Source organism: Drosophila pseudoobscura, chromosome 2, assembly GCF_009870125.1.
Source record: "Drosophila pseudoobscura strain MV-25-SWS-2005 chromosome 2, UCI_Dpse_MV25, whole genome shotgun sequence".
Classification (NCBI taxonomy): Eukaryota; Metazoa; Arthropoda; class Insecta; order Diptera; family Drosophilidae; genus Drosophila; species Drosophila pseudoobscura.
Genome location: NC_046679.1, coordinates 11,578,636 through 11,605,859, shown reverse-complemented (window position 1 = coordinate 11,605,859; position 27,224 = coordinate 11,578,636). Strand labels below are relative to the sequence as shown.

The window sequence follows — 27,224 nt, the reverse complement described above, 5'->3', positions numbered from 1 at the left end:
TAAAGGGGACATTTGATATCCCTAAAAAGTTTAAACATCTAAGCTTTTCAAAGAATATCGAACATAATCTGTGGATCTATTTGTAAAACATTGTAAAGTAAAGCTAGGTTGTCTAGGTTTAGCGCTGCTTAAACGCAATCTTCTCTATCCAGTCGAGGTAGCTGTATATCCTGGTGTAAACGCCCGGAGCATTTGGTGCCGCACAGAACTTGCCAAAGGACGTGATGCCGACGACAAAGGCCACGCAATTGTATTCCGGAAGAACAGCGTGCAGAGGTCCGCCGGAGTCACCCTGGCACGTGTCCCTGCCACCTGGCAGATAGCCGGCACAGAACTGGGCATCGATGATGCCGCGTGGCAGCCTTCGCTCCTTGCGATACATCTGCTTGCATCGCTGCTGCGGTATCAGATCCAGGTTCACCTGTCGCAGGGCATTTGACTTGGCCCCGAGAAACTCGGTGCGCCCCCAGCCAGCGGCCACGACGCTTTTGATCTGCAGCTCCGGCACTTGCCAGAGGCACGCGGGACGCACCTGATCCGAAAGCTGGGCCCGCTTGGTTAGCTTTAGCAGGGCAATGTCGTGGTAGTAGGAGGAGGATCGATACTTCGGATGCAAGATGATGATTAGGATCTTGATGTCCTGCTGCGCCGCACTGGTCACATTCAGCTGCTGAACACCTAGGCGAACCATGTCCGGGGGCTTGCTGGAAAGAAGAAGTATCCGATATAGTTGTGACCGAGCAGGAATTCGCCACTTACCTACCCGAGGTGGCACAGTGGGCGGCCGTCAGGACGTAGAGCTCGCTGACCAGCGTGCCGCCGCAGCCCCATTTGATATCGCCGCTGCCTTGCGTCCAACCCAAGGCGGTCATGTGTGGAAAGAGGCCGTGTCGCGTGGGTGTGCCACCCACTATCAGAGGCACGCTGGGCACGCACTGTTTCCCGGAGAATGTTCTGCCGGCATCGGCCAGCTGCAGGCGCCTAGTGGCAGAGTTGTACTCCTGGCATTCTGGGGGAGATCGCTGATAATAGAGCTGCAGTGTGTGGGCTCAGGAGCTGCGTCCACTCACTTGTTGCACTGATGCGCTGGGCCAGGATATGCTTGTCGGCCAGGGGGCAGCAGATAACCGGCACGTTGCTCCGATGGGTGCAAATGTCAATGCGGGTGCCGTGCACCCGATACTCCCGTATCACATGCAGGCACTGGTAGGCCAGGATGCAGTAGCCACTGCGTCCGTCAAAGCTGCGCCGACAGAAGGCTCCTTCGTGCAGCACTTCGGAGGCGGGTGGCATCACTTCAGCATCGTCATCGAATTTCAAATAGCTTTCCTCCCTTTCCTCGCCTGACGCCGCTGCCGGCGCTCCTTCCTGCTGCGTCCAAGGATCGCCGAGTCGAGTGTACTTGGTGGTCTGGTAGTTGATGATCTCAATTGCATCAAGCGCTGAAAGAATGAGATGAGACGAGAATAAGGGCAAAGATTTCTGCTCCAAACTACCCCACGTACCTTCCAGACGACGCGACAGCGAGAGGAGCAGCAGGCAGGTCAGCTGGAGATGGATGATTGGGGGCCAGAGCACCGTCATTCTACTGGCATTTGTGAACACATCCCACAGCACAGAATCGACAGCCTATGCCAAAACAAACCCTTGTGTGTCTGTGTGGATTTTTGTTTAATGTATGTTTGGTTTTTGTTAATTAATGCGGGCGCTCAATTAGAAATTCGGCTGAATATCAATAAAACGTTTTGCTTGAACTGTGTATCTTTCCTCGTGAAAGACCCCGGCGCTCGAGTCTCAGTCGCAACAGTTGTATTCGGTCGGTCAAGCGGGTGAGACGTGCGATGGAGAAGCTGCGGCCCAGCTCTCCCAGTCTGCAATGGCTCTTCTGCCTGATTTGTTTGGTTTTGTGCGTTGGTGGAGTTGGTGTCAATGGACAGTACTGGGACAACGGCGGTAGCCAGGCCCAGTGGGGTTTCGGCACCGATACACAGCCCGAGCAAAACAGGTGGGACTACGGTTACAACAATCAATGGCCGCCGGGTTACTTTAACGCCTATTATAGACCGCCACCGCCCTGTGGTGCCCCGCCGCCCGGTCCGCCCCCGCCGGGACCTCCACCGCCCGGGCCCCCGCCTGGATGTCCTGGAGGGCCACGGCCGCGACAACCTCCGCGTGGTGATGGCGGTGGTGGTGGGAACAAGTATTGGCACGCTCCCCACCGACCTCACCCAGATCACCATCGAAACTTTCACAACATCTTCCTGAACACGGAACAAAAAGTGGATGCCCAAAACTACAACAAGACGGCCGAAATGGAGGACTTGCAGGATGACTTCAACGGCAGGTCAATTGTCGCACCCGGCCAGTACCCACACATGGTCAGTACACAGACGGGGCATACAAGTAGTTAGTACATATGTAAAATTAAGGCAGCACTCCACTCCCAACAAAAATCACATAAAACCGGACCCGACTATGGAAAACGCCACACGCCAATGTACCATACGACCGTCCGTCCACCGTCCACTGTGAACCGTGCAAAGCAAAGAGAAAGAGACAACTAAAACAGTTTGACGCGTCGCACCTATTGGCAAGATCGATGCCCTACGATTTAATAACAGTTATTAGGCCATGCTCATCTCTCTCATCTCCTCTCATTTCATCTCTCTGGCTCTTCCACCACGCCGATCTTGGCATGCAGGCCGCTCTGGGATTCCGCAATGAGAACCACGAAATTGATTACAAATGCGGCGGCAGTTTGATCAGTGAGTATTTTGTGCTTACGGCCGCTCACTGCTTAACCACACATGGGTAAGCTTTCCATTTCTTTTCTCCGAGAACAAATCTTGTACGTATGTATGTGTTGTGTATGTGTGAGCTTTGATGCCCTATTATCGCACAGAAATACCAGAGCTTATTTGTTCTTGGAAAACTTAGCTGCATGCGCAAATTCAATTGATTTAAAGGGAAGTCCCAGCCGGAAAACGTACTAGTACTTTATAGGATCGTACTCTATACCACTATATATATAAATCAATTTAAAATTTGTTGAAGTGGGTATACACTCAGAGAAAATAGGCATCGTAAAAAGAAACACACTAATATTGCATATAAATATTCAGTTTTAAAATAGAAAAATCCGGAAATTAATAGAATTCACTTTGATTTAAACATAAATATATTAAAAAGTCTTTTTAATATTTGATCTTAATATAAATCACTTTAAAAAAATAAATACATTTTTAGGAATAATTTATATTTCATTAAATATGAAAATATTTAGTTATTAAGTTATATATTTAGTTAATATAAAATATATATAAATAAAATATTTGCATATTAGTATAAAAAATTAAGGGAAAAATTTCCAATTAAAATTTCCAATCTCAAATCTATTGATTCACATTTTTCAATACAATCGTAAATAGTAACAATTCAAGACTTTTTTCTCCGTGTGCACCAAACAAAACTAACAAAAATACTCCAAACAAATGGGACATTTCCTTCACATAATAAAGTCACGTAATTTATTTGTTCCCTATTTTTATTTTGGCCTAGCACCGCTCCCGATGTGGTCAAAATCGGAGACATCAAGCTCAAGGAATGGGAAAACGATGTGGCGCCGCAAAGACGCCGTGTGGCACAGATTTACCTTTATCCACTGTACAACACCACGTTCTATTACCATGACATAGGACTGATACAGTTGAACCGACCTGTGGAGTACACGTGGTTTGTAAAGCCCGTACGATTGTGGGCGAGACACGAGATCCCCTACAACAAACTGCACTCGATGGGCTACGGCTCGACAGGATTTGCCCAGGCTCAAACCAACATCCTGACGGAACTCGACCTATCCGTGGTGCCGCTGGAAAAATGTAATAGCACTCTGCCACCCGACGAGAGTGCTCCAGAAGGTATATTGAGTAGTCAGATATGCGCCCACGACTACGAGAAGAATCGCGATACCTGTCAGGTGAGTGGTGTCCAAAAGCTTTGTTTTTTTGTACTGATTAATTAACCCATTTATATTTTACAGGGGGATTCTGGCGGTCCATTGCAGTTGAACTTGGAGCGCCGTCGTCGTCGTCGTAACCGGAGCGGTAGGCATTTCCGCTACTATCTGGTCGGTATCACTTCCTATGGCACCTACTGCCGCAGCGAGTTTCCAGGTAATTAAACATATTTTAATTGTGAAATGTTATCTGTAATTTTTATGAACTTTTTCCCTTTTACATATGCAGGTGTTTACACCCGAGTCTCGTCCTACATTGATTGGATAGCGTCCATTGTGTGGCCGAACTATTACAACGAGTTCTCCAATCAGAATTAGCTTACTTCTGTTATTTTTATACTCAGCTTCAACTGGTTACAGTTGCTAGGCATCGCAACGAGGGAAATAGTTATTAAATCAATAATAAATCCTTAAATATTTTGCATTTTATTATCCGAGACATTGAACATGGTCGGCAAGAGTAAGAAGAAGCGGAATAGCAAGGATTCCACATCCAGTAATGCTGGCAGTGGTGAGGGAGATGAAAAGAAGAAGAAGGACGGCGGTGGCGGAGGCGGCGGTAAGAAAAAAGGAGGCGTGGGCAAGTCCATCGGCTGCGATATCTTCAACGATGCTGCCATGGAGAACGCCTACTACGTGTGCCATAATGTCCAGGTGAGCCATTGTTATGCCTGTGATTCGGTGTAGTCATCAGATGAATGTTTCAGGATGTGCTCAAATCACGGGGCTTCGCCTGGCCCGATGGCCAAAAGAAGAAAAAGAAGGGAAAGCGCTGAGAACAGGTGTCGGAAAATTTTCTGATGAAATTCATGCATGAGAGCAACATATAAAATTGATGTTGTTTATTTTAAATAAGATTATACAATTTGAGAAAGCAAACATAATCGTATATTTTTAGTGGGAATTGAATTCATCAATTCGAAAGAATAAAATAAACTTTTTTTTAAAGAATTATACATTTTAATAAATAATGTATGTATTAAGGAGTGCGTTTAAATTTTTCCTGAACTCTGTTGTGTTGCTGAAGAATTTCATATGATGGGGGAGGGGTTCCAGCTCATGTCATCTCTTTAATGCAAATTATTGTATGTAATACATATCAATATTTTGGAGTTCATCCATTCTAAAAAGTCAAGTTCAAGTATTTTAAAGGCTATATCCTCGTCAAATCGTATAGGCATCTATATCTAAAGACTACGTTCCATTTGGTCCTAATCATTTTTGTGAAAGAGGTAAAGATGATAGATCTAAAACTATTCGGAGCATATTACTCTACATTGCTTTTATTTATACACATTTATATACACGAAACCAAATCGAGGCAGTCATCGATCAAAACCATTTCCCAAAAAAATCGCAGTCTGCCTTAAGCTAAACGTCAGCACCAATGAGAGCAACAAACACGTCTAGAACAAACGTCAGAATCTCCAAAAACACGAAACAACACACATTTTGAAATTATCGTGTGAAAAAATAAGAAAACAAAATTCGGCTCGTTTTGTAGAATTTGCTGCACCATAAAAATCGACGCAACGAACGCACGCCTTTAGTTGATCGAAAACAGCAGACGCAGCAGCAAGTGCCGCCGAATCTTTGAGAACAGTTTGGAACAATCGGTAGATACATATACTCGTACAAGATCGCGTCAGAATGGCCAAGATACCGGCAATCGGAATCGATTTGGGAACCACCTACTCCTGCGTGGGAGTGTGGCAGAACAGCAAGGTGGAGATCATAGCCAACGACCAGGGCAACCGGACGACCCCCTCCTATGTGGCATTCAACGACACGGAGCGCCTGATTGGCGATGCGGCCAAGAACCAGGTGAGTCAGGGTCAGGCCACCACCAAATGGGGGCCAATTATGATTGTCCAAATATGAGCGTGCGCCGATATGGTCAGATATACGAACATAGATGCCCGCTGCAGCGATGGAGATGATGATGTGATCCGATTTGAGCGATTTAATTGGAACTGTACACAAATAAATATGAGAGCAGCATCAGCGTCATGTGTGGGTGGCTGGGCGCCTGCCGACACTTGGCCAAATAGTGGCCGTATATAAATAGCGAATGCGCTAATCCCGTTTCCACACCCGTTCCCACCCTCCGCAGGTTGCCATGAACGCCAAGAATACGGTCTTCGATGCGAAACGCCTGATTGGCCGCAAGTTCGACGACAAGAAGATCCAGGAGGACCTCAAGCACTGGCCCTTCAAAGTCGTTAACGACGGGGGCAAGCCCAAAATTGAGATCGAGTTCAAGGGCGAGCGCAAGCGCTTTGCCCCCGAGGAGATCAGCTCGATGGTCCTGACCAAGATGCGAGAGATTGCCGAGCTGTATCTGGGTGGCAAGGTGAAGGATGCCGTCATCACAGTGCCGGCCTACTTCAACGACAGCCAGCGGCAGGCGACCAAGGATGCCGGCTCTATTGCCGGTCTCAACGTGCTCAGAATAATCAACGAGCCCACGGCCGCTGCCTTGGCGTACGGTCTGGACAAGAATCTGAAGGGCGAACGCAACGTTCTGATATTCGATTTGGGCGGCGGCACCTTCGACGTGTCCATTCTGACCATCGACGAGGGGTCGCTGTTTGAGGTCAAGGCCACGGCCGGCGACACCCATCTGGGCGGCGAGGACTTCGACAACCGTCTGGTCAACCACTTCATGGAGGAGTTCAAGCGCAAGTACAAGGCCGACATCAAGGGCAATGTGCGGGCCCTTCGCCGCCTGCGCACTGCCTGCGAGCGGGCCAAGCGCACGCTGTCCTCCAGCACGGAGGCCTCCTTGGAGATTGATGCCTTGCACGAGGGCATTGACTTCTATTCGAAGATTTCGCGTGCCCGCTTCGAGGAGCTGAACATGGACCTGTTCCGCTCGACCATGCAGCCAGTGGAGCGTGCGCTCAGCGATGCCAAGATGGACAAGAAGTCCATCCACGATGTGGTCCTGGTGGGCGGCTCCACGCGTATTCCCAAGATACAGCGCCTCCTGCAGGACCTATTTGGAGGCAAGCAGTTGAACTTGTCCATCAATCCCGACGAGGCCGTGGCCTATGGCGCCGCAGTGCAGGCTGCCATCCTGACGGGTGTCGGCAGCTCCAAGATCCAGGATCTGCTTCTGGTGGACGTGGCTCCACTCTCCCTCGGCATCGAGACGGCCGGCGGAGTGATGACCAAGCTGGTGGAGCGTAACGCCCGGATTCCCTGCAAGCAGCAGCAGACCTTCACCACCTACAGCGACAACCAGAACGCCGTGACCATCCAGGTGTTCGAGGGCGAGCGTGCCATGACCAAGGACAACAATCTCTTGGGCACCTTCAACCTGACCGGCATTCCGCCGGCTCCACGTGGCGTGCCCCAGATTGAAGTGACCTTTGACCTGAACGCCGATGGCATTCTGAATGTCGCCGCCAAGGACCAAAGCTCCGGCAAGTCCGAGAAGATCACTATCACCAACGACAAGGGTCGTCTGTCCAAGGCCGAAATCGACCGCATGCTCTCCGATGCCGAGAAGTACAAGGACGAGGACGAGAAGCAGCGCGAACGGGTGCTGGCCCGCAACACTCTTGAGGGATACCTCTACGGATGCAAGCAGGCGGTTGAGGAGGCGGCCTCTGGGGTCCTCTCCGATGCCGATCGCACCACGGTGCGCGACAAGTGCTCCTCCGAGACGGCCTGGCTGGACAAGAACACGCTGGCCGAGAAGGAAGAGTACGAGCACCACCTAAAGGACTCCCAACGCGTGTGCAGTCCCATTATGACCAAGCTACATGGCGGTGCCGGTCAGAAAGGCAAACAGCAGACTGGCAATGGCACCGGACCCACCGTGGAAGAGGTTGACTAAACGCCGCAAACGAATTCTGCAATTCAAACTATATTATTCATTATATACGAGTATTCGGAAATAAATTAGCATTCTTTAGGCAGCCAAGTGGCGTTTGCACCGACTCTCCTCCAGTCGTGTGTTTCCATGGCTGCGCTGAGCAAGTCGTTGGAGGAGACCATTCGCTGGCGCAGCTGCCAAGAGCTGCTCCATCCGCGTAGTTGCCAGTGGGCGGCACTCGAAAATGTCTGGCGCTTTGCCTGGTCCAACTCGAAGTATTATCTGCCAGTGGTCTTGCTGCATTTGGGGAAGCACAGTATCCCTTCGGGAGGTTCGGGAGGTGCTTGGTTGTCGTTAAACCTGCTGCTGGATTCGTTGTGGTACTATGCCCAACTGGTACTCGGCGGCGTGGCGAATGCCAGCCTCATATCGATCTCCATGTGCAGCCTACGGTACGTACGCGGGGCATGTTCGATGACTGATAACCCTTGACATTGCTGTTTGCAGCAACCTGCTGGGAAAGTTCCACCTGTACACGTTGCTGTTCATTCCGGCTGCCATTGGGGGCAGCATCTGCGCTTGCTTCCCCAGACGCGTGAGGCACCTCCAGCACACGGCCATATTTCAGTCAGTGAGTAGTAGATGGAGTTGGTCATAATTCATTCAAGGGCACTCACCCTCTTGCAGCTCATTGAGAGTCTTCTGCTTCATTCCAATCCGTTGGCCAGAGCCGTAACGCGTTCCCTGCCGCTGCAAGCTCTGATCTTCATGTGCTGCAGCGCCGTCATCCTGGAGGGCAAACAGAGACGCTGGGGGCATAGTGGCTTTTGGTTTCTAACGCCTGACGCTGCACCGACTGTGGATGCTCTTCATGGAAAGGGGTGCACACACCCTGAACTCGATTGCCGTCTTTACGTAGTGCGTGGCATACGCAACTATCTAATGATTGGACTCGCTTTGGATCTCTTCAGGGCCACTATCAGCTGCACGAAGGCAGGCGAGTGGCGTTTGAGGCATCTTAGTCTCCAGTCAACGGCCTGGCTGGGCTGCTACGTGGGCATCTACAGGGTAAAGAACACACATTTCGATGCATTCAAATCAAGAGATCAATATTTTCAGGCCGTTCTCTGCTATCTACGACACGGGCCAGTGGTCAAGGACTCGGCCAGGCATCTATGGGCTGGCTTTCTTGGGGGCCTCAGCTACCTCCTCTACCCGAAACCGACCATTTTAAGTTACGCCCTGCTAGAGGCCATTCGCACACTGTGGGCAAGACACCAAGGATCGAAGAAGGACTCAAAGAAGCGTCAGGGCTACGGCTACGGAGATCTGGCGTTCCCCGTCGCTCTGGCCTACCTCATTCACAACTACGTACTGCAGTCGCAGAGTGTGAGCGGACTGTCCGGCGTCATCATCGACAGTACTACAGCCAACTAGTAAGTCGAATGGATTTATCGGCTGCTCAAATTACAGTTTCGTTCCCTTCTTCCACAGCGCATTAAACATCAGAAAGCGCCTAGCCCGCCTGTGTTGAATCGATTAGACTATTGTTTTATGTGCGTTCCGTTCAAATACACTTTTCCAATGTTTTGCATATTAACATCCGACTTGAACCAATCCGACTGGCGAGCTTTCAGCGGCCACTCGGCCGGGGCTTCGCATGGGGATGGGGTGTACCCAGACAGTCCGTCCCGGGAAGTCACCGCGATCGCCGCGATATGGCCGTCGCCCCGAGCAAGCTGCTGGAGAGGCCCTTGAATCGCCTGCATTGTTGCGTCCTGCACAGCCGTCCAGGACAGAGCTGCACCCATGCCCTGCTTTGGAATATCTACCGCAATCATGTGTCCAGTGCCAAATATTACTCCCCCTTGCTGCTGGTCTGCTAGTGTTTCATTAGGCAGTAAATCCCGAGATAAACATTCGGCATTCTCTATTCCTTGCAGCTGCCTCTGGTCCTGAAGTGGCGCAAGGTATCCAAAGGAACGATCCTGGCTATAGTGAAGAACTATTTGCAGTCCGTCAGCTTCGCCTCCTGCATCAATGCCTTCACGTTTTACTTCATGTGCGTGGCCCGGCGTCTCAAAGGGCGCTTCGTGTTCATCTACACCCCCTACCTGTCGTGCTGGCTGGCCTCTCAGCTCAGCTGGTGGATGCCACCGCAGGTTCTGCTGTACTTTTCGACTGGCATTACACATGCGGTGAGTGCAGTGGCTGGAAAGAGTCCCAAATGAGTCTAATGATGTTGCAGGCCTTGGAGAGCCTGCTACGGCAGTGGGACCTTGGTCTGGTGCATTCGCGTTGGGGCCAGACGATGGTATTCATGCTGAGCTCCCTAGTGGTCTTGCACTATCAGCAAGCGCAAAAGTATTCGGGTTTCTGGTTCATCAAGCCAACGCCCTTACCTGTGGACTACCCCAAATGGTCAGCGGGCAAGCGCCTCCGGCAGAGTCTAACCCAGTTTGGAACTTATCTGGGAATTGGTTTAGCACTAGACTTGGGGCACGCCATTATGCGCCGAAACCTCATGCGTCTGCGACTGGATACAACTCGATTCCTGGTTGGCTACATGGGCCTGTTTCAAGTATGTTTCCTTATTCCCCCCATCTAAAGTACGAGTAGACATGCCATGTGTTTTCGTTTTTATTCCAGTTGATGCAATGGTTATTACTGAGAATGAGGCTGAAGCGGAGGCAGGCGAATGCTGTGGCCGCTTTTGTCAGCGGTGTATCCTTTGCCCTGCTCAATCGCACGACCTTAATGACCTTTGCCATGGTCACAGCCAGCCAGGTGATCTGGCAGCAGGTCTGCACACGGGACCCTGGCAAAGAAAAGCTACTGGCCTTCCTGCAGAAGATACCCTGGGCCAAGCTGTTGATACCGTGCAGTCTGGCTTATTTGGTGCACACCTTCTTTTTCCACGAAGATATCCTCAACGGGCTGGCCAGGGACTTCATTGACTGTACCTGCGACCACAAGTAAGTAAATTACAATATTCCCTGTTGCATTCCCTGTGTAGACCTCGGTTATTGCAGTGGCCAGCGTTTGCTGAACCTGATGAAGCTACCCAACGAAAATGTCATACTAACGGCAGTCAACAGGTCTCCAAGAACATCATTTTGGTTTTAGCATAGACCAACATAGCATCAAAGTTATGAGACCGATTAGAAAACCAGATAAACGTCGTCTTTTGTTATAAACTATACGCATACATTAACCCAAAACTTGCTTTTGGATTTTATTTTGAAGAAAAAGCGATACGCCGGCGATGTCTCCAGTTATGTGAATGAAGATGAGAATGAGATATCTCCAAACATTAATTATAATTAAATATGAATTATCTGTTAAAAGCCTTGTCTTGGAGATAAATGGCACGAGATATTATGATTTATTCATCGTTAGCCAGCCAAATATCCGAAGTGCAGTCCCCACCGGGATAACGCATTTCATGGGGCAGCCCAGGACCATAGGGCTCGTTTGCAAAGTCCACGAAGAAGTCCTCATTCAACGAGATGCCACCATTCACAGTATCCACATCAATTAGGCAAACATGACCACCCTTGGACACCATCTTGGGATAAAACTGAAATGAATAAGGGATTGTTTTCATAAAATGTCCTCGTATACGGCCTAATCCTATTGATGGCAGCTCACCTGCTTGTCCCAGGGGGAGTATAGAGATGATGAGACATACAAACGCTTTCCGTCCAGGGAGAGCTGCATCATTTGCGGGCCACCTTCCAGGCGGCGGCCTTTGACATAGCGTGCTGGTGGTCTCTCCTGTGCGATGCAATTAAGAACCAACTCAAGTGTATTCTTTCATTTAACACTCACTGTCAATTCTTTATCCTCCTTTACAACGACGTTGGTTAGGTCGCTGCATATGGCACCTCCTAGGAATAGCTGGCCCGTCAGCTTTGGGTGCTCCGGGTCGCTGATGTCGTACTGCCGGACATCGCCGTGCATCCAACAGTTGACGTAGAGGAATCTGTCGTCCAGGGAAATAATAATATCTGAAATCATGCCACCCATGTCCTCTGCAGTTCCGTTTCCAGTGTCCACGAGCTTTCCCGGAATGTCAATTACTTTTTTGGCCTCAAACTCATCGGAGTCGGGCTTCTTCTTGAAGTAGAAGACCTTGGCGTTCAAGGCACATCCGACGAACCCTTCGGCCCGTTTCGGGTCATGCAGGAAGCGAATCTCCAAGGGCGTAATGCCATCCGTACCCAAATCAATGGTTTGGTACAAGGTTTGCGTGGACCATTTGTAAAAGTTGAGCCTGCAACCATACTGAGTCATGTCTTCAAGATCTTTCATCTGCCAGCCACTGCAAAGGGTATACAAATAATAATTAATAAACCTTAGACCCCTTTCAAATAATACTAACCGTCGAAATTTATTGGGAGCTCCCCATTCCGACGCAACCATTACATCAAAATAGGGCTGATACCAGAAATCATATCCACACAAGGCCTTCTCTTCCCCCTTAGTCCAGGTTCCAATGCAATTGAAGTCCGAATCGAACAGGATGAAATCACCCTTGGCGTTTCCCTCTGCGTCGCCCATCACAGATATCATAATATTGCCATTGGCCAGGCAGTGCGTCGTATGGGGTCCCGTTACGTTGTGGCTCTTTAGCACGTCGCCATCGATAGTCTTTATGATTTCGGGCTTCCGCGGATCCTTGACCACGTCGAGTATGTAGACAAAGTCCGAGTTCAGGGCCGGCAACACCAATCTGTCCCTCTTCGGAATGGTTTTTGCGTTCTCGTCCACATAGAAGCAACTCGAGCAAGCATTCCACCCAGAGTGGTGCAGCTCGTCCCCTTTCCGATTCGTAAACGTGCGGTGAATTACCTATGGATCAACATCATCTAATAAAGCTGAGTGCGAGCCAAGACTGTTAATTATCTTACTTGGCAGTAGGTGGGGCTCTCGGGGTCCACGTCGATTGTTGACAGGTAGTCGCCGTGGGGCTCGTCCAAGTTGGGCTGCACCGTCACCGTGTAGAGGAGCTTCTCTCGGGGGCCGCTCTTCATGGCATCTAACGGCGTTGCGTAACCGGGTCCGCGACAGCATGCTGCAGAAAAACAATTCGATTATAAACATTATTCTCCGCTTTTATTAATTCTGTACTGCGGTATTTCGTACAATTCTTAGACATTTCTCGGCAAGTTTGTTGTGGATTGGAACCAAAGAACAGCGAAACGAAAATGAGTATTGTCTGCTGTTGAGCGAGACTTTTATACGTGATGCTCTCTTTCAAGTATAGAACCGGTATATATACATTTGTTATACGCCCAGCAATCGTATCACAACAAGTTGTTAGCTCAGTTTAATACATATTATACAGTCGATCTTCTCTATTGCGAACTTCTGTACAACGAAGTTTTCTATATAACGAAATTATTTCCCAAACAATGCTATGCTATATTCTGCAAAAATGAATTCTATATTACGAATTTTTCGTATAACGAGTGCCCCTTTGGATTCGCTATATGGAAGTTGGACTGTACATATATATGTACATATGTACAGATAAGACTCATTCAGTGTTCAAGTGGAATAGATTCAATACATATGCAAGTACAAAAAATAATCCGCCAATTTAGATAAGAACCGCTATAAACCCCCAGCGAGCTTAACTTTATTTTTTTTAGCTATTATAAATGTATTTTTATTCTAAAATTTTAATTTATTTATTTATTTTATTTTGATTAAAAGAGTATGCGCGGCAAGGAATTCAAAACTGTTGATTAACAACGAGCTTCTCCTCCATGAGAAGTTATCCTGGATGCAACACAACCTACTCAGAACTCCCTTGCAAACGATAATGCCTATTAATAGTGATTTTTATAGATTCATGAATCAGGTGGAGCGTTAAAAAATTACGCCCATAATTCCTTTCCACAATATCACAACTTTTAAGCCGCCCCTCTGTCCAGTTGTTTCTGATTGGCGTCCGATTGAAATAGAAGAAATGCAGTCGATGTATCGATGTGGTGCAACAGGTTTCTGTTACCTTATTTTAGAAACACTCAATTAAAAGGGAGTATTTAAAACCAGCCAATATTATAGAAAATTGAGTCATTAACCTGATAATAGTATGAGTTAAGGACTGAGAGTCTTAACTAGCTAGTAATCCTAAACCGATTAGAACGATTATCTAAATCAACACCACGAAAATTTTGAATCTTGAAGAATTTTAGCGCATTTTATGTGAAAGGTATCGTGGTCTTTTTTTAAGCAATGTATATGATGGACCTACAAGAGTAATAACCATTATTATTAGCATTATTTTCCGCGGGTTTAAATGGGCTAAGTTCGTTTTTTATCGGTATATTTAGGAAATCTGACGGTATAGACTGCAAAATCGGCTTTTTGTCTTCAAGGTATATTAGGCGAAAGGGGCGGATTTTAGCTTGCGTGCGTTGTATTTTCTGCGCCGTTTCCCTTGTTGTCCATACCCCTCCCATTTTCCTTCCATTATGTAGCAGTGTGTAGTTACCGTGTAGTTGCCATGTAATAAATTGAGCAAATGTAAACATGGTGTAAACACAAAAAAAAAACAAACACAAAATGCGGTTGTTACGCAGTTCCAAGTTTTTTGTTCCTCAGGCTCGAAATTCCTCCACGCAGGCTGGACGACGACGCGTAGTGATCACTGGAAGCGGCGCCGTAACGCCGTTGGGAAACAATGCGCAGGACTCGTGGCGGCGGGTGTTGGCCGGCGAGTCGGCAATCTCAAAACTGGGGCCGGAGTTCAAGGGATTGCCATGCCAGGTTGCCGCACAAATTTCAAGGGAAAACTTGCAGTTGGAAACGCATCTGAGCAAAACAGACATCAAACTGATGAGCCCTGCCACACAACTGGCTGTGCTGGCAGCTGAGGAAGCCCTGGCCTCGGGGAATCTCAAACCGAAGGAGCTCAGTGAGGAGCAGCGGGAGCGCTTCGGTGTCTGTGTCGGAATGGGAATGTTCGATCTGGCGGAGGTTTACAGCACCTGGAACCAGCTGCAGCGTGGCTACAATCGAGTCAGTCCCTTCTTTGTGCCAAGACTGCTGCCCAGCATGGCATGCGGCCACATCAGCATGCGGCACGGTCTACGAGGTCCCAACCACTCAGTTTCAACAGCTTGCGCCACTGGAGCCCATGCCCTGGGTGATGCCATGCGGTTTATTCGCAGCGGCGATGCGGATGTGATGCTGGCGGGTAGCGGGGAGGCATGTATTGACCCACTGTCAATAGCTGGCTTCTGCAGATTACGGGCCCTCAGTACCGCATTTAATGATAACCCAGCCGTGGCCTCGCGACCTTTTGACAAGGCGCGTGATGGCTTTGTGATGGGCGAAGGAGCAGCTGTGCTGCTGCTGGAGGAACTCGAGCACGCACGCGCCCGCGGTGCCCCCATTCTGGCGGAGTTGCTGGGCTATGGCCTCTCAGGCGATGCACACCACATCACGTCCCCCAGCGAGGATGGGTCTGGAGCCACACTGGCCATGCAACGAGCCCTCAAGGACGCCGGTGTCAGCCCTGAGGAGATCAGCTACGTGAACGCCCACGCCACATCCACGCCCACTGGTGATCGCATCGAATCGCATGCCGTTAGAAGAGTGTTCGGCGAACACACGCCCCAGGTCCAAGTATCCTCGACAAAGGGAGCCCACGGACACCTGCTGGGCTCATCTGGCAACCTGGAGGCGCTCTTCGTGGTGCACGCCTGCGCGGAGAATATCCTGCCGCCTTCCATAAACATCGAGCAGCTGGATGTGGGTGTGAATGTGGTGACTAAAGCTTGCGAATGGTCCCAGGGACAGGGAAGGCGCGTGGCTCTGAAGAATTCCTTTGGCTTTGGCGGCACCAATGCCTCCCTATGCATTGCCAGCTACTCCGAAGAGTAGAGCGGGACTGTGCAATTGTTACATTATTGTTGTTTTATATTGTTAACCACGGAAATAAAAACCCTGAATGTTTGCATATTTTTAGGAAAAATGTTAAGTTTTAAAACTTTATTTGGAAAACTTTTCGGTTGCTTGTCACACGCCCTATCAGCCGTCTTCGTCGTTTGGCGCGAACGGACTCTCTGCTCTGTAAAAATGTATATGCGTATTGTATTATCCAATGCGCATGCGTATGTACTGTTATACTGTATATCTGTATATAATATATATATATAGGTATATAATTATGTATATAGCTCTGTTTGATTTGCTTCTGTTGCTTGTCTCTATTTTTGTTTGTTATTTCTGTTTCAGTTGTAGTTGTTCTCTTCTGATCTTGGCTTCCAATGTGTCTGTGTGTTCGATTCGGAAATAAAAACAACTAAATCGTTTTTTGTATGCCTGCTTAACATTCGCGCTGCTTTAGCTGTGGTCATGTCTGCTTCGGGGACTGTATTTTTGCTGTTTTAGTTGCAGCACGATCCAACGTCTCCGGGTCCTCCTTTACTTAACTAACCATTTTAATTTGAAGTGTTTTATTTTACAAAATTGCTTAAGATGTTAAGTTAAAAGTATATTGGCTTACAATCGAAATTTCTTTATAATCTGTTATTAAATGTTGGTTTTCTGTTTATGATTTGCTGGTTCTGTTTTCCACTTGCCCTGCTCTAGGCTGGAGTCTAGACATTCTCCGTTTGATTTTATATTTTCTGAAACTGTTCTCGCTATTATGCCATACATTTTTAAATGTATTTGCAGCTTAGTTTCTTATGGATTTATATGCGTAAATAATATTCTATATGTGTGTGAGTGTGTGGGGCTGTGTTCGAGGGTGTTTCTACTATATATCGCTCTTTAGAGTACTGAACTTTCGTTAATATAAATTATGAAAATACATTTTATTCGAATTTTATCTTTACTCTTTACTGTACAATTGTTGCTCAACCATCAACCCATTCCGTTGTTTAGTTACAGCATAAATCAATATGTTTGCATCATTTTGCACGTGTCACTGTCACTGTCACATTCTTTAACAAGGTTACATTTCTCCCATTCTTCAATTTAAAGCATTCAAACAATTCCCGTACTCAATGGTGGACTGAACATATTTCAAATTACGGGTAGGCCTTTCAATTTCATTTACGTATCTGGTTCTTAGCTAGGGGTTAGGTGTTAGGCTTAACAAATAAAACGTGGAACTTCGAAGCGCGTTTAGACAGAAAACATATATCGCGGGACCCTGCATACATGACACACACATGCATATACATATACATATATATTTAAGAATGAAACCATGCAAGGGATTCCTTAAAAAAGGACACGCTGGACGATGACTAAACAAGAGCGATCTGTTGAGTTTCATGCTTCCACACTTCCAAAGTGGCAGTGCAGTTGGTGTTGGCGTTGGTTTTATGTGTGTGTGTGTGTGTGGTGTGGTTGTATTCGGTATGTTGAGATTTTTAAATTTAAAAAAATATAAAATATTTATAAATATTTTGTTGTTTTCATTTCGCGTCCTGTTTACTGCTATTACAGACCTTAACACTTACTATCTTACTATTTGTTTTTTAAAAAGACATCTATTTAAGCGCTAATAAAGTGGTTTTGTTTTATTTTATTTTGTTTTGTTTTGTGGTTGCTATCGGTTCGGTTCGGATCGGTTCCCCAATACCAATACCAAGTCGTACAGGGATGCTGTAACTCCTGCCTGTCTCTTGGATGTCTGTCTGTTGGATGTCTGTACTATGGTATGCATGCGGGTGTGTATTGTATGTAGTATGTACATGGCAAGCCAGTTAAATCGGAGAATGGTCACTAGTTAAGCAGTGCATCCATGGTGTATGGAAATGGAGGATGTTGCTGCTCGAATCTGCTGTTTGCTGAAGACGATAACAACTTGGTTGCCGCTGCCGCTGCCGATGCTGCTGCTGCTGATGCTCTTGATGTGTGTGCCGGCGACGGTCAGTCCAGTATGACGATTTGTGATTCAATGGGCCTGCTACTTGGCTCGGGAGCCAGAGGCTTGATGGGCAGTGTGCGCCATGGCTTGCGCGCCGCACGGCGCAGCTCCACGGCTGAGAGTATTTTTCGCGTTTTTCTGCAAATGAAGCAAGAATTTGAGGAGCTGCTTTAGGTCCGAACTCTGTCTTCCACTCACTTGTGTGTTTCGTTGGCCCTAAAGTAAACATCGTCCGGCGCATCCATCCAACTGATGACTTGCTTACGTCCGTTTCCGCCTCGTGCCATTTGAGCAATCTTCTGCTTGCCATTGAGCTGAAAGAGTGAATGGAATCGTTGTCAATCGGGATCAGATCAAGCTCAGATCAGATCTGGCGGTGACTCACATGGTGCCTTGAGAGTGGCTGTCCCGATGCCGCCATCATGGCCGCAAACTGTTCGGGACTGGGACAATGCGAGGGCATAGGATCTTTGTTCGGCCTTTTTGGAGGCGGTCCGCTGGGAACTATAGTTACTGAATTTTGGAATAAATATAATATGATATGTATCTGACAGGAAACAAAAATATACAATATACCTTCAGTGCCGTTCAGCTGCTGCTCCTCGTGCGCCCGCTTTCGTATCGTTGATGTGGCATGCGTTGGAATTATTGTTAGTTCTTTCTCGGCCGGCACGGCCACAATGTCGGGGGATTTGTTGGGAACGCGATCGTAGACTAAACTGCCATCCGCTGCTTTGGGCGGCTTGGGGAATGAGACGACAGCGGGCAGTGGCATTTTGTCCTTGGGCGTCAGCACCAGCCACTCGTGGGGACCGCTGCCGGGCGCCCCCAGGCGATTGGCGATCTTAGTAACACTGCCACGATCCTTGGGCTTGAGCAATAGCAGCTTCTTGATCTCCGCCTGAGATTTGCCGCTAATACGATTCGTAACTAAAGAGTGGGAGAAAGAGAAGCGTGCGTCAGAAATGTAAGCATCCAGACATCGAGACTTACATTCTTGCTTCACTAGCAGGCCATTGATGGCGTAGGCGCTTTGTCGCGCCGCCTTCTTGGGCTTGACAATGCTGCGACAGATAATGCGCGCCACGCGCGTCATGGGATTGGTGTGTAAGTAGAAGGCAGTGCGCGTCTTCATGATGGGGCGCGGAGAACCGGAGCTGATGGCAATACCATGCGCTTGCGCATAGTGGCGTGCCAGGTGGGTCTTCAGCTTGAACTCCTTGCCGCAATTGACAATTGAACACCTGTCCGAATAGTAATTGTGGTAAGATATGATGGACATTCTCGATCGTCGTTGGATGGAAGAGGAGAGGCACTTACCTGTGTAGCTGACGATTGGTTAGATCACTGATTTTCTCGTCATCGTTGAGGTCGACTACGGCTGTGGGTGTTGCAGCCGCTGCTGCAGCGGTAGCCGTGGGCGTCGTCGCAGCCAAGGCCTTCTTCTTTGCATCACTGTCGCTGCTGGCGTCGCCCTTATTCGCGGACTTCATACTGCCGTACCTCCGCCAGTACTCCCAACAGCTTTGGCAGAGACGACACGTTATGTGACCGGTGCTAAACGAGTTCCACTGCAAGGGGGAGATAGAGTTTTAAGAACTGTCTACAGAGTGGGTTGCTGTTCTATGGGCCAAACCTGTGATGATTTAGTTGTTCCGCACGACTCGCAGGGCTTGCCGTTGCTTGAGAGATCGGTGCCCCCGTTGGTGGTGCCATTGTAAATGCCGCCACCGCCACTACCCGCCTTGACAGAGGCTCCGTTGCCGCCGCCCTTGCCACCATTATTATTGTATTGCGGTATGTAGACCTGCTTGAGCTTCAGCTCCGCCTCGACGGCCTTCACGCGCTTCTGCTGCACATAGCGATCGGTGGTCTTCCACATGTAGTAGTACTCGATGATTTGCTTCAGAGTTTTCCAAGGCAGCTAAAATCGGACAAATAGAAGAGGATTTAGAAGGAGTCCCACAATCGTTACATATGGATAGATAGATAGTTCTTACGAAATCTTGTCGAATGTCGTTAAAGTCTTTGCCATATTTGTCCAGCGCTTCCTCGAAGAGGTTTGCCTCCGAGGCGCTCCAGTCCTCGATTTCATCGCGACAGAGCACCGGTCCACTGACAGGAACTAGCGAGGACATGGCCTCCTCAATCGAGTAGTCGTGCTTGTGCAGAATGTTCATGGCGTGAAACTAAAGAGAACACCACCATACCATCATAAATACAAGCAGAAATGAGGATTAGTTTTCGATTGCATACCAGTGTAATGTCCCGACTGGCAGCCGCTGCCGACATGTGCAACGAGGGCTGCTTCACAGAACTGCTGCAGTCGAGGGCGCGGGCGAAGGTGCCAATGGAACGCGAAACGACGAGGAACTGATCGATCTTACGATCCGTCAGTGTGTGCTCCGGCGTCCATACCAGCGACTCCAGCTCCTCGAGCTTGCGCTCGTCCGTGACTGTGTCTTTTAGCTTGGCGGGAATATCACACTGATAGCGACTGCCGACACGTATCTCGCCCTTGTCGGCGAGCAGTGTTTTCTGATTCGGATCGAAGACCAGACAGTAGAAGAATGTGTCCTGCAAGGCGTGACAAGGTAAACAGGTGATTATTGTCTGCCTCTGGCGCTCTACCAACTACGACTCACGTCTTTATTTAGATAACTCTGCAGGGACTCCGTCTCGTTGAGCAGCGTCACGGAGCACTTGCCTCGTATCTGTGTGGCGGGTATCGATTCGACTTGGCGTGAGAGGAACAGCTCGCGGTGCTTGATCTGGTAGCGCTGTTTGCTGGTCAGCGCCTCGCCCTTTTCCGCATCGCCTCCGCTGCCACTGCCGCTGCCGCTGCCACTACCACTGCCACTGCTGCTGCTGTTGTTGTTGTTATTATTATTGTTATTGTTGTTGGTGGTGGTGCTGCCGGCATTGTTGCTGGTTGCAGATGCACTGCCACTGCCACTGCCGCCGCCGCCAGACGCTTGCGTCGGACTGGTACGCTCCTCATCCAAGGCAGCTGGAAATCAGACAATCAATACCGTTAGTGCACCAAGAGAATCAATAGAGGGAAAAAAAAGATCTAAAGAGAGAGAGAGAGAGACGGGGGTAAGAGATCTACACAACATCAATTACCAACTGAACAAAAAAATATAGCAGCGAGAGCTTTGACAAACATAAAATCATAGGAAACGGGGGATAAGGGGTAAGGGGTAAGGGGTATAAGGTGATAGGGGATACTGATTAAGGGTATATATATAGATCTAATTAAACAGATGGCATTCCCAAATTAGAGAGTTCGAACTACGTTTAAAGTTGAAAGCTGTTGTGGTTTTGTTTTTAGCAGTACCTATTGAGGGGTCGAGCACGGCCTGCGCCGCCTGCTCCTCGCCCACGGGTGTGCGGAGCCAGGTCTTCTTCAGCTTGGTCGCCAGCGGTGAGTCCTCGGCTGTGGCCACTGTTTTTTGTTTATTTGTTTTTATCGTTTTGTGCAATACGTTGGGGAAATACGTTTATTTACAAATGATCATGTTTCAAGCAATGGTAGTTGTAAATCAAATAATCATTAAATAATAAATGTAAATTCTGCAGCTCAAAATGAGGTTAATTACAAAAACAGAAAGAACAATACTCCAAGTCGTCGTCTGGAAGGAAAGCCGGCAACGAATTCTAGAGTGTATTAAAGCCTCTTCCCCCAATGCTTCGAGGAATAGAAGACCAGCCCGAAAAATGCAAAAGAGTACAAAAACCAAAGAAAAGCCTTGCATGGATGCAGCCCGAGAATCTAATGGCAAAATACACAAGTGGAGGCTGCTGCAAGGTCCCTAGAAAGCAAAAACAAAATACATGTCGTGTGCGTGAATGTGAGTTTCGGTGATAAGGCCTCCCAACCGCTTAATTAAAGACTCCAACTTCACTATTTTGTTCTCTTAAAGTTGCTCTGTTCCAAGTGTATAATACTTAGATCGAATGCATATACATACTAGTAGTATATTTCAATATGATCAACATCGGTGGACCGAAAGAAATGACACTATAAACTGAACATCTAATAAATATTATATTCCAGTTGGATGAACCCGCCGGTCGTGCGTATTTTTAGAAAACGGCGATAATTTCCACAACCCATGGAAAAATAGTACATCCACGAATACTATAAAAACCATCCCGCACGATTGGAAAATTGCAGATACATTTAAAACATTGCAAGATGCAGTCCTGTTTAATTATAGCTCTGGCCGTGCTGGTGAGAACTTTTCATGTGAGAAATAAACAAGAATCAGAATCTTTCCAATCGATCCGCAGAGCCTGGCTAATGCCGTTCCCAATGATCCGGAGAGTCACGCACCAACTGAGTCCGAGTCCGAGTCGGAGTCGGTGACGGAGTCGGACAGGATTCATTTGTGCGAATTTCTAGCATCTTTCGTTGAAATTAAGCGGGGACTTAATCGGGTCATATTGGGATACGACCTGAACCATATGGCCAGGGCAAACGAGCTTGTAGTCGAGAAGGCAGCTCTATTGAAGGACATGCTAAGCGAAGAAGCAGCGGCCTCGGAGCAAGAACTCTTCGATGACGTTAAAAGATTTGAAGAATCCAGAAAAACGGGAATTCGACAAGTCACCAATATAATGAAAAGCCTTGATAGGAAGTTCAAAGCTAAATACCGGTGTTAAACTCAAGGGCAGTACCTATAAAAGACTGAAACAATTTCCCCAGTTATGGGACATTCTCTACTCTTCGCGCCATGATGTTGTTGGTCAAAGGTACAAAATCTCGTGCCTGCGGATTTTATCTAATCTTTTTTAAGAATTTTAAGGTTTTTTTTTAAAGTTTATTGTTTGCTAAATTGTGCTAAACATCCCAGATCCATAAAATGTTATTAATTGCATTAGGGGAAACATTAATGATAAAAACATGAAGCTTGTGTCCAAGAAATGTATCTGTTTTGTATATCCTTTAATTTAAACCAAACTGGCTTTCGGTTTGCGTGTCTGCTAAAAAAAAAAGGTCGTAAACACACAGAAACGTTTTCATTTTTATTGAATTTTATTTGAATTCCACAAATACCATGAAACATGGGAACTATCCCGGTATGAGAAGGTATTATTCAACTCCTATAACTATCGTTCTGCTCAATGGGTTTTTTTAGTTGTCAATTAGGAGCCACCGAAAGTAGGAAACCTCAGAGTAACCTTTGACTAAAAAACCTTGAACCTTGTTATTTTAATTATTTCTTTAGTTCCAATCCTATCTTTCGCGGAATGCGTGGTAGCAAGGATTTTATTTTCTTGAAACTTTGCGGGGGCTGATTACAAAATATTTATCTTGCCATACCCACCCACCTGCAGACCGTTATCCTTGCTCTGGAAAGGGCGTGCAGCCCACCCCCTCAGATGAACACGGATACACAGGGGCGTGGGTGCATTGCTGGAGTTACAGCCAGAGCCAAGGAACGGAGGTAGTAGGTGTTTTTTATGTATTTGTGTTTGTAGCTCTCGTCGCAGAGAAGACAACGACAGCAGCCAGGGGTGGGGGTTGGGGTTCAGGTTGGCGTGCTGGCTGGTTGGGGGTGAGTGGCTGTTTGGCGGCCATAGATAGGACACACACACACAGAGACACACAGCCACACAGCCACGGGCAAGTAAAAGGCCCACTAGTGGGTGGGGCTTGGTCGGATTCGTTTGCCCGCCGTGGGAGGGAGCCGTTTTGGGTATTTTTGAGATTTTGTGTACCCTGCGCCTCAGCCTGATGTCCATTTCTATTGACTTTGTGGTTTACACTTCAGCAACAATAAATTATGATTGTTAGGCCTAGCCCCAACCATAATAGTACTTGAGCATTCGAGAGGCTATCATCGGACTGGACTGCAGGGTATGCACGCGTCGTAGGCCGCGAAGCAGTCGCCTTTCGGGGTTGGAATAGCGGCACACTTGTGCTCAAACTTTAGATTTTTGTGCTAATTTTTGCCTGATTAGTGAGCGGCCTGCCAAAAGGCGGCGCACGGCGCACGCACTGGAAACTCGCTCGCTTCAGCTTCAGCGTGAGCTCCGGCTCCAGCTCCACTGGCCAGCAACAGAAACAAGATGACAGCGGACCCATGTTGGGAGCGAAGGGGGTTGCGTTAATGGGCATTGTCGGCGCATGTCGTAGGGCGAGTGTGGTGCTGGGTGGCATGGGATGGCATGGGAAGGGGTTTGGCTTCCTCACGGAAAACGCATTTTCGTTGGGTCACGTATCGAGTTCGAGAGGGCCGCACTGGTCGAACCCCATCGTACCCCACCTCATTCATTAAAGTCCAGTATGCTTTTTTGGGGCTGCGGAGAGAGGGCGGAGGGGGGAAATGAAATGGGAGGCGAGCCCTGCCTGTGTGTATGTATACATGAATGCAAAGCGCGCCTCTGCGTGTGCCACATTGGGGTATGGCTCCTGATCCCACTTCCCCTCTCCTCTCCTGTCCTCCTACCACCTTCTTTTTCTACAGCACTCATGAAAATTTTCATACACACACACACACAGAGAGACCCAGAATCATACATATATATATGTATGTATGTATGTATGTTTGTATTTTGTAGCATTCAGAGGTAGACAGCAAGTCTACCTACTACTCTCGAGAGTATCACATTCACATTGACGCTGGCACTGGCGTTGGCGTTGGCATTGGCGCCGCCTAGCAGCAACCGAAAACAGTAACAGCAACAGCAACGGCAACGGCAACAGCAACATGGGGGTACAGTGCAGCTCAACACATTATGTTTATGTGGCTCTGGCTGGTCGTTGCTGCTGCTGTTTCTGGTGCTTCTGCTGGTTCTGCTGCTACGGATGCGACGGATGCTGGGTATTCCGTTTTCTCTTCACTTTGTGCGCTGCTGCTACTGATGCTGCTGCTGCTGCTGTGTGCTTTACAGTTGTTGTCATTGCGGTTCTTGTTGCTCTTGATGTTTGGCTTTGATGGGAGTGAGGGTGATGGTGGCTGTGGGTGGCTATGGGTGGCTAGATGAAAGTGGATGCCTTGACACATTGCACACTGGCCGTCTTCCTGGGCGGTATGGGTGGTGGATGGGTGCCCGCTCGGGGAACAGAGTTCTGGTTTTTGGTGTTTGTGGTGAAAATGTGCTTAGTGCTAGGGATCTGTTTTTGGAAGGTATTAGCTTTAAACTTGTTTGAAGGCCACGACAACGACGGCGACGACGACGACTTTTCGCAACCTAACCTCACTTTGTTGCCAACAAAAATAAATACGAAAAAAATAAAAAGAGAATCGTTTGGTTGGTTCTTAAGCGACCACAACTGGCGGATACTTACGTTGATGCTTGTCGGCCAGCTGCACCAGTGGGTTGGGCAGATCACGACGCCGGTAGAAGCACATGACCTTCGCCTCCACATTGCCGGTTTGGTTCTTGTTCAGCTCCTCGATGCGGCGTATCAGATAGGGACTATTCGGCGTTGTCTCAACGTACACGTAGTCTGCAACGAAACGAACGGGGGTTACCACAACTGTACATGGAGTCGAATCGAGAAGGGAGGCATCGCGGCGCGGTGTGGCGTGGCGTGGAGGAGAGCTTCACATTGCAACTCCATTCATTAGCAGGCATTACATACGTCACAGGTAAACGCACACATGCATACGTGGACATGCCGCTTAATTACGGCCACACACACACGCACAAACACACACACACAGTCAAAGGTATGCGCGTTGCGTTGCTCAATTAAATACAAATGTGGGCATCCATCCATCCATCGAGCAAAGCAGCAGCAGAAGGAAAAACAACAACAACTTCAGCGTGATCGCTGCATCGGAACCTGTCGCAGAAACAGATACGATACCGTTGCTTGGGGCTGACCACACGGCAATAAAATGTTAGAAGACGAAAAAAAAAACACTGAGCATTGCAAAGAAAAATAACTAAAAGGAAACTAAAACTGTGCTGTGTCTTGTCTTGTCTTGGGCACATTTGGTAACATTTCGCTGGCCATGCAAGATGGAGAGAGATGAAAAAGAAAGTGTGGTCGCGCTCGTATATACATATCTACCTATACTTGGCGTATTTGTCAGTGTGTGCGTGTGCGTGGCCATTAAAAATGGCAAACAAAAAGCGCTTATGGAGACAAAATTCTGAGACAGAATGGGCCGGGGCTGAGTAATCGTCAGGAAAACTGCCAGAAAAGCAATCAGATATACTATACATATATATGTTCATATTCCCACATCGGTGTTAATATACTTTGGGTATTTATTTTGATTCTGTTAATTAGCCGTTTGCTTTTTCCGTTCATTTACATATCGAGAGAGCGGCAACGTCATCGCTGGGGAGAGAGCGAGCCGGCGATAGGCCAACGTGCAAAGTGCGTAAAGACAGGAGGAGCAGGGGCAACCAACTCGCTCAGAACCCAAACCAAACCATAAGATGCTCGGCCGAAACCCGAAAAAGCTCATTAGCATAAGAAAACACAACAAAGCATGGAGGCATACAAAAATGAGATACACTTTTACCCACACAAGCACACAAGTACACGAACACACACACACACACACACACCGATAGAAATCACAATTTGGCAAATGCAATTCCATTTCGGTTCCATCATTACCCCAACCCTAAAGCATACGCCGCGCACACACACACACACACACACGGCCAGCAAACGAGCTCTGGTGCTTATCGGGAGGAACATGTTGAAACACTTGCTGCAGCTGCGACAATTTTGTTGGTTCAATGCACAACCCCCCACCACCATCACCCTATCTGCTTCCTAGGCTCGCCGTTGTCCAATGCTTCATGGTTGATTTCGACACATCATCTACGCTGTAGAAGCTCGTCTCATTGCGGCATTTAACAAACACCAAGCACATATTTCGGGAGCAGGTTCTTATTGGCGGTCAGAGGGGTTTATCAATGCTTTTGATAACACACATGTCTATGAATGGGAGCTCCAGCTAAGAATTTGTTTTAATTAAAATGCACTTTCATTATTCCTTGCTCTGGAGTCTCTCCTCAGACAAAACACACACATACACACACACACATATGCATACGATGGCCAGGCGAAACTGTGAGACGGCGGCGCCGATAACGAAAGATGATAGAAAAGCGAGTACGGAAAAAATTTTCTCACCTCCGACTCGATACATATTTGTGGCCATTTTCACTACAGTTTCGCACCAAACTTTCACATGTAAAATTGTATACACTTGCTCAGCACTGTTTTTCAATAGTTTTGTTTCAAGTCAGCGCACATTTATTAGCATAAAACTGAAGTTGTTATGATTGCATTTGCATTTCACATAAGACGCGTTTTTTTCGTCGCCATCTTAGAAACAACTCAACTCTAAAAAATACACACACACAACGCCGAGTAAACAGCTGCATCAGGGCTGCATTTTGACTGTTGATACTTTCTCTTATCGATACATCGTTCAATTTACATGGGATTTATTTATTGTTTCCTAAAAATTAATTCAAACGGGTGGTTTCCGATTGTCAGA

General features: G+C 47.8%; 10 protein-coding genes across 16 annotated transcripts; 7 read left to right on the top strand and 3 right to left on the bottom strand.

Moving 5' to 3' along the window:
• Positions 1–35: 35 nt before the first annotated feature.
• On the bottom strand, positions 36–2,573 carry snk (snake). 4 transcript variants are annotated; one of them, XM_033385885.1, is made up of 5 exons: positions 2,502–2,573; positions 1,506–1,655; positions 1,071–1,442; positions 760–1,009; positions 36–704 (listed from the first exon to the last, which is right to left on the bottom strand). In XM_033385885.1, the coding sequence occupies exons 2-5, from the start codon at positions 1,582–1,584 to the stop codon at positions 119–121; spliced, it is 1,287 nt and encodes a 428-aa protein (XP_033241776.1). In that variant the 5' UTR covers positions 1,585–1,655; positions 2,502–2,573; the 3' UTR covers positions 36–118. The 4 variants fall into 4 exon arrangements, with proteins under 4 accessions (XP_033241776.1, XP_001358502.3, XP_033241777.1 ...); XM_001358465.4 differs by having other exon boundaries at positions 1,506–1,725; positions 2,502–2,570; XM_033385886.1 differs by lacking the exon at positions 2,502–2,573 and having other exon boundaries at positions 151–700; positions 764–1,009; positions 1,506–1,775.
• On the top strand, positions 1,818–4,353 carry LOC4801400 (serine protease snake). 2 transcript variants are annotated; one of them, XM_003736446.3, is made up of 6 exons: positions 1,818–2,005; positions 2,063–2,378; positions 2,702–2,811; positions 3,559–3,976; positions 4,040–4,172; positions 4,245–4,353. In XM_003736446.3, exons 1-6 carry the CDS (start codon positions 1,842–1,844, stop codon positions 4,331–4,333), a joined length of 1,230 nt encoding a protein of 409 aa, XP_003736494.3. In that variant the 5' UTR covers positions 1,818–1,841; the 3' UTR covers positions 4,334–4,353. The 2 variants fall into 2 exon arrangements, with proteins under 2 accessions (XP_003736494.3, XP_001358500.5); XM_001358463.5 differs by having other exon boundaries at positions 1,818–2,378.
• A 90-nt stretch (positions 4,354–4,443) lies between these two features.
• LOC26533060 (small lysine-rich protein 1) lies at positions 4,444–4,842 on the top strand. The gene is made up of 2 exons (XM_015181745.2): positions 4,444–4,669; positions 4,723–4,842. Exons 1-2 carry the CDS (start codon positions 4,463–4,465, stop codon positions 4,789–4,791), a joined length of 276 nt encoding a protein of 91 aa, XP_015037231.1. The 5' UTR covers positions 4,444–4,462; the 3' UTR covers positions 4,792–4,842.
• A 558-nt stretch (positions 4,843–5,400) lies between these two features.
• On the top strand, positions 5,401–7,944 carry Hsc70-2 (Heat shock protein 70 cognate 2). The gene is made up of 2 exons (XM_001358462.4): positions 5,401–5,839; positions 6,129–7,944. The coding sequence occupies exons 1-2, from the start codon at positions 5,666–5,668 to the stop codon at positions 7,857–7,859; spliced, it is 1,905 nt and encodes a 634-aa protein (XP_001358499.2). The 5' UTR covers positions 5,401–5,665; the 3' UTR covers positions 7,860–7,944.
• On the top strand, positions 7,941–9,438 carry LOC13036370 (transmembrane protein 135-like). 2 transcript variants are annotated; one of them, XM_015181744.2, is made up of 5 exons: positions 7,941–8,290; positions 8,346–8,469; positions 8,526–8,906; positions 8,958–9,274; positions 9,333–9,438. In XM_015181744.2, the coding sequence occupies exons 1-5, from the start codon at positions 7,986–7,988 to the stop codon at positions 9,370–9,372; spliced, it is 1,167 nt and encodes a 388-aa protein (XP_015037230.2). In that variant the 5' UTR covers positions 7,941–7,985; the 3' UTR covers positions 9,373–9,438. The 2 variants fall into 2 exon arrangements, with proteins under 2 accessions (XP_015037230.2, XP_003736493.3); XM_003736445.3 differs by having other exon boundaries at positions 8,526–9,274.
• Positions 9,439–9,481: 43 nt separating this feature from the next.
• On the top strand, positions 9,482–11,083 carry LOC4801397 (uncharacterized). The gene is made up of 5 exons (XM_015181742.2): positions 9,482–9,715; positions 9,782–10,036; positions 10,087–10,419; positions 10,488–10,813; positions 10,871–11,083. Exons 1-5 carry the CDS (start codon positions 9,557–9,559, stop codon positions 10,962–10,964), a joined length of 1,167 nt encoding a protein of 388 aa, XP_015037228.2. The 5' UTR covers positions 9,482–9,556; the 3' UTR covers positions 10,965–11,083.
• Positions 11,045–13,133, bottom strand: LOC6897176 (methanethiol oxidase). Its single transcript, XM_002137320.5, has 6 exons — positions 12,987–13,133; positions 12,752–12,915; positions 12,223–12,692; positions 11,670–12,162; positions 11,490–11,615; positions 11,045–11,418 (listed from the first exon to the last, which is right to left on the bottom strand). Exons 1-6 carry the CDS (start codon positions 12,997–12,999, stop codon positions 11,224–11,226), a joined length of 1,461 nt encoding a protein of 486 aa, XP_002137356.5. The 5' UTR covers positions 13,000–13,133; the 3' UTR covers positions 11,045–11,223.
• A 1,226-nt stretch (positions 13,134–14,359) lies between these two features.
• LOC6897174 (3-oxoacyl-[acyl-carrier-protein] synthase, mitochondrial) lies at positions 14,360–15,828 on the top strand. The gene has a single exon (XM_002137318.3). The coding sequence runs from the start codon at positions 14,415–14,417 to the stop codon at positions 15,735–15,737; it is 1,323 nt and encodes a 440-aa protein (XP_002137354.2). The 5' UTR covers positions 14,360–14,414; the 3' UTR covers positions 15,738–15,828.
• Positions 15,829–16,295: 467 nt separating this feature from the next.
• Positions 16,296–27,103, bottom strand: MTA1-like (metastasis associated 1-like). 2 transcript variants are annotated; one of them, XM_002137317.4, is made up of 13 exons: positions 26,855–27,103; positions 25,040–25,201; positions 21,080–21,187; positions 20,385–20,749; positions 19,996–20,316; positions 19,740–19,928; positions 19,376–19,663; positions 19,060–19,310; positions 18,733–18,983; positions 18,316–18,669; positions 18,125–18,252; positions 17,938–18,053; positions 16,296–17,877 (listed from the first exon to the last, which is right to left on the bottom strand). In XM_002137317.4, exons 1-13 carry the CDS (start codon positions 26,880–26,882, stop codon positions 17,742–17,744), a joined length of 2,697 nt encoding a protein of 898 aa, XP_002137353.3. In that variant the 5' UTR covers positions 26,883–27,103; the 3' UTR covers positions 16,296–17,741. The 2 variants fall into 2 exon arrangements, with proteins under 2 accessions (XP_002137353.3, XP_033232919.1); XM_033377028.1 differs by lacking the exon at positions 21,080–21,187.
• Positions 21,763–22,659, top strand: LOC26532815 (uncharacterized). Its single transcript, XM_015181741.2, has 2 exons — positions 21,763–21,976; positions 22,036–22,659. Exons 1-2 carry the CDS (start codon positions 21,941–21,943, stop codon positions 22,405–22,407), a joined length of 408 nt encoding a protein of 135 aa, XP_015037227.1. The 5' UTR covers positions 21,763–21,940; the 3' UTR covers positions 22,408–22,659.
• Positions 27,104–27,224: the final 121 nt, after the last annotated feature.

Coding starts and splice junctions, on each gene's coding strand:
- LOC6897176 (XM_002137320.5), bottom strand. Junction 12,693..12,751: donor AGAGCCCCACCTACTGCCAA/GTAAGATAATTA, acceptor GTTGATCCATAG/GTAATTCACCGCACGTTTAC. Junction 11,616..11,669: donor AGGAGGATAAAGAATTGACA/GTGAGTGTTAAA, acceptor TGCATCGCACAG/GAGAGACCACCAGCACGCTA.
- snk (XM_033385885.1), bottom strand. CDS start 1,584: ATGACGGTGCTCTGGCCCCCAATCATCCATCTCCAGCTGACCTGCCTG. Junction 1,443..1,505: donor GCTGTCGCGTCGTCTGGAAG/GTACGTGGGGTA, acceptor TCATTCTTTCAG/CGCTTGATGCAATTGAGATC. Junction 705..759: donor CACTGTGCCACCTCGGGTAG/GTAAGTGGCGAA, acceptor TCTTCTTTCCAG/CAAGCCCCCGGACATGGTTC.
- LOC4801397 (XM_015181742.2), top strand. CDS start 9,557: ATGGCCGTCGCCCCGAGCAAGCTGCTGGAGAGGCCCTTGAATCGCCTG. Junction 10,420..10,487: donor GCTACATGGGCCTGTTTCAA/GTATGTTTCCTT, acceptor TTTTTATTCCAG/TTGATGCAATGGTTATTACT. Junction 10,814..10,870: donor GACTGTACCTGCGACCACAA/GTAAGTAAATTA, acceptor CGGTTATTGCAG/TGGCCAGCGTTTGCTGAACC.
- LOC26532815 (XM_015181741.2), top strand. CDS start 21,941: ATGCAGTCCTGTTTAATTATAGCTCTGGCCGTGCTG. Junction 21,977..22,035: donor TTATAGCTCTGGCCGTGCTG/GTGAGAACTTTT, acceptor ATCGATCCGCAG/AGCCTGGCTAATGCCGTTCC.
- LOC4801400 (XM_001358463.5), top strand. CDS start 1,842: ATGGAGAAGCTGCGGCCCAGCTCTCCCAGTCTGCAATGGCTCTTCTGC. Junction 3,977..4,039: donor AGAATCGCGATACCTGTCAG/GTGAGTGGTGTC, acceptor TATATTTTACAG/GGGGATTCTGGCGGTCCATT. Junction 4,173..4,244: donor CTGCCGCAGCGAGTTTCCAG/GTAATTAAACAT, acceptor TTACATATGCAG/GTGTTTACACCCGAGTCTCG.
- Hsc70-2 (XM_001358462.4), top strand. CDS start 5,666: ATGGCCAAGATACCGGCAATCGGAATCGATTTGGGAACCACCTACTCC. Junction 5,840..6,128: donor GCGATGCGGCCAAGAACCAG/GTGAGTCAGGGT, acceptor CACCCTCCGCAG/GTTGCCATGAACGCCAAGAA.
- LOC13036370 (XM_003736445.3), top strand. CDS start 7,986: ATGGCTGCGCTGAGCAAGTCGTTGGAGGAGACCATTCGCTGGCGCAGC. Junction 8,291..8,345: donor ATCTCCATGTGCAGCCTACG/GTACGTACGCGG, acceptor TGCTGTTTGCAG/CAACCTGCTGGGAAAGTTCC. Junction 9,275..9,332: donor GACAGTACTACAGCCAACTA/GTAAGTCGAATG, acceptor CTTCTTCCACAG/CGCATTAAACATCAGAAAGC.
- MTA1-like (XM_002137317.4), bottom strand. CDS start 26,882: ATGGCCACAAATATGTATCGAGTCGGAG. Junction 21,188..25,039: donor GCTGGCCGACAAGCATCAAC/GTAAGTATCCGC, acceptor AACAAAAAACAG/TGGCCACAGCCGAGGACTCA. Junction 18,670..18,732: donor CCTGCTAGTGAAGCAAGAAT/GTAAGTCTCGAT, acceptor CCCACTCTTTAG/TTACGAATCGTATTAGCGGC.
- LOC26533060 (XM_015181745.2), top strand. CDS start 4,463: ATGGTCGGCAAGAGTAAGAAGAAGCGGAATAGCAAGGATTCCACATCC. Junction 4,670..4,722: donor ACGTGTGCCATAATGTCCAG/GTGAGCCATTGT, acceptor TGAATGTTTCAG/GATGTGCTCAAATCACGGGG.
- LOC6897174 (XM_002137318.3), top strand. CDS start 14,415: ATGCGGTTGTTACGCAGTTCCAAGTTTTTTGTTCCTCAGGCTCGAAAT.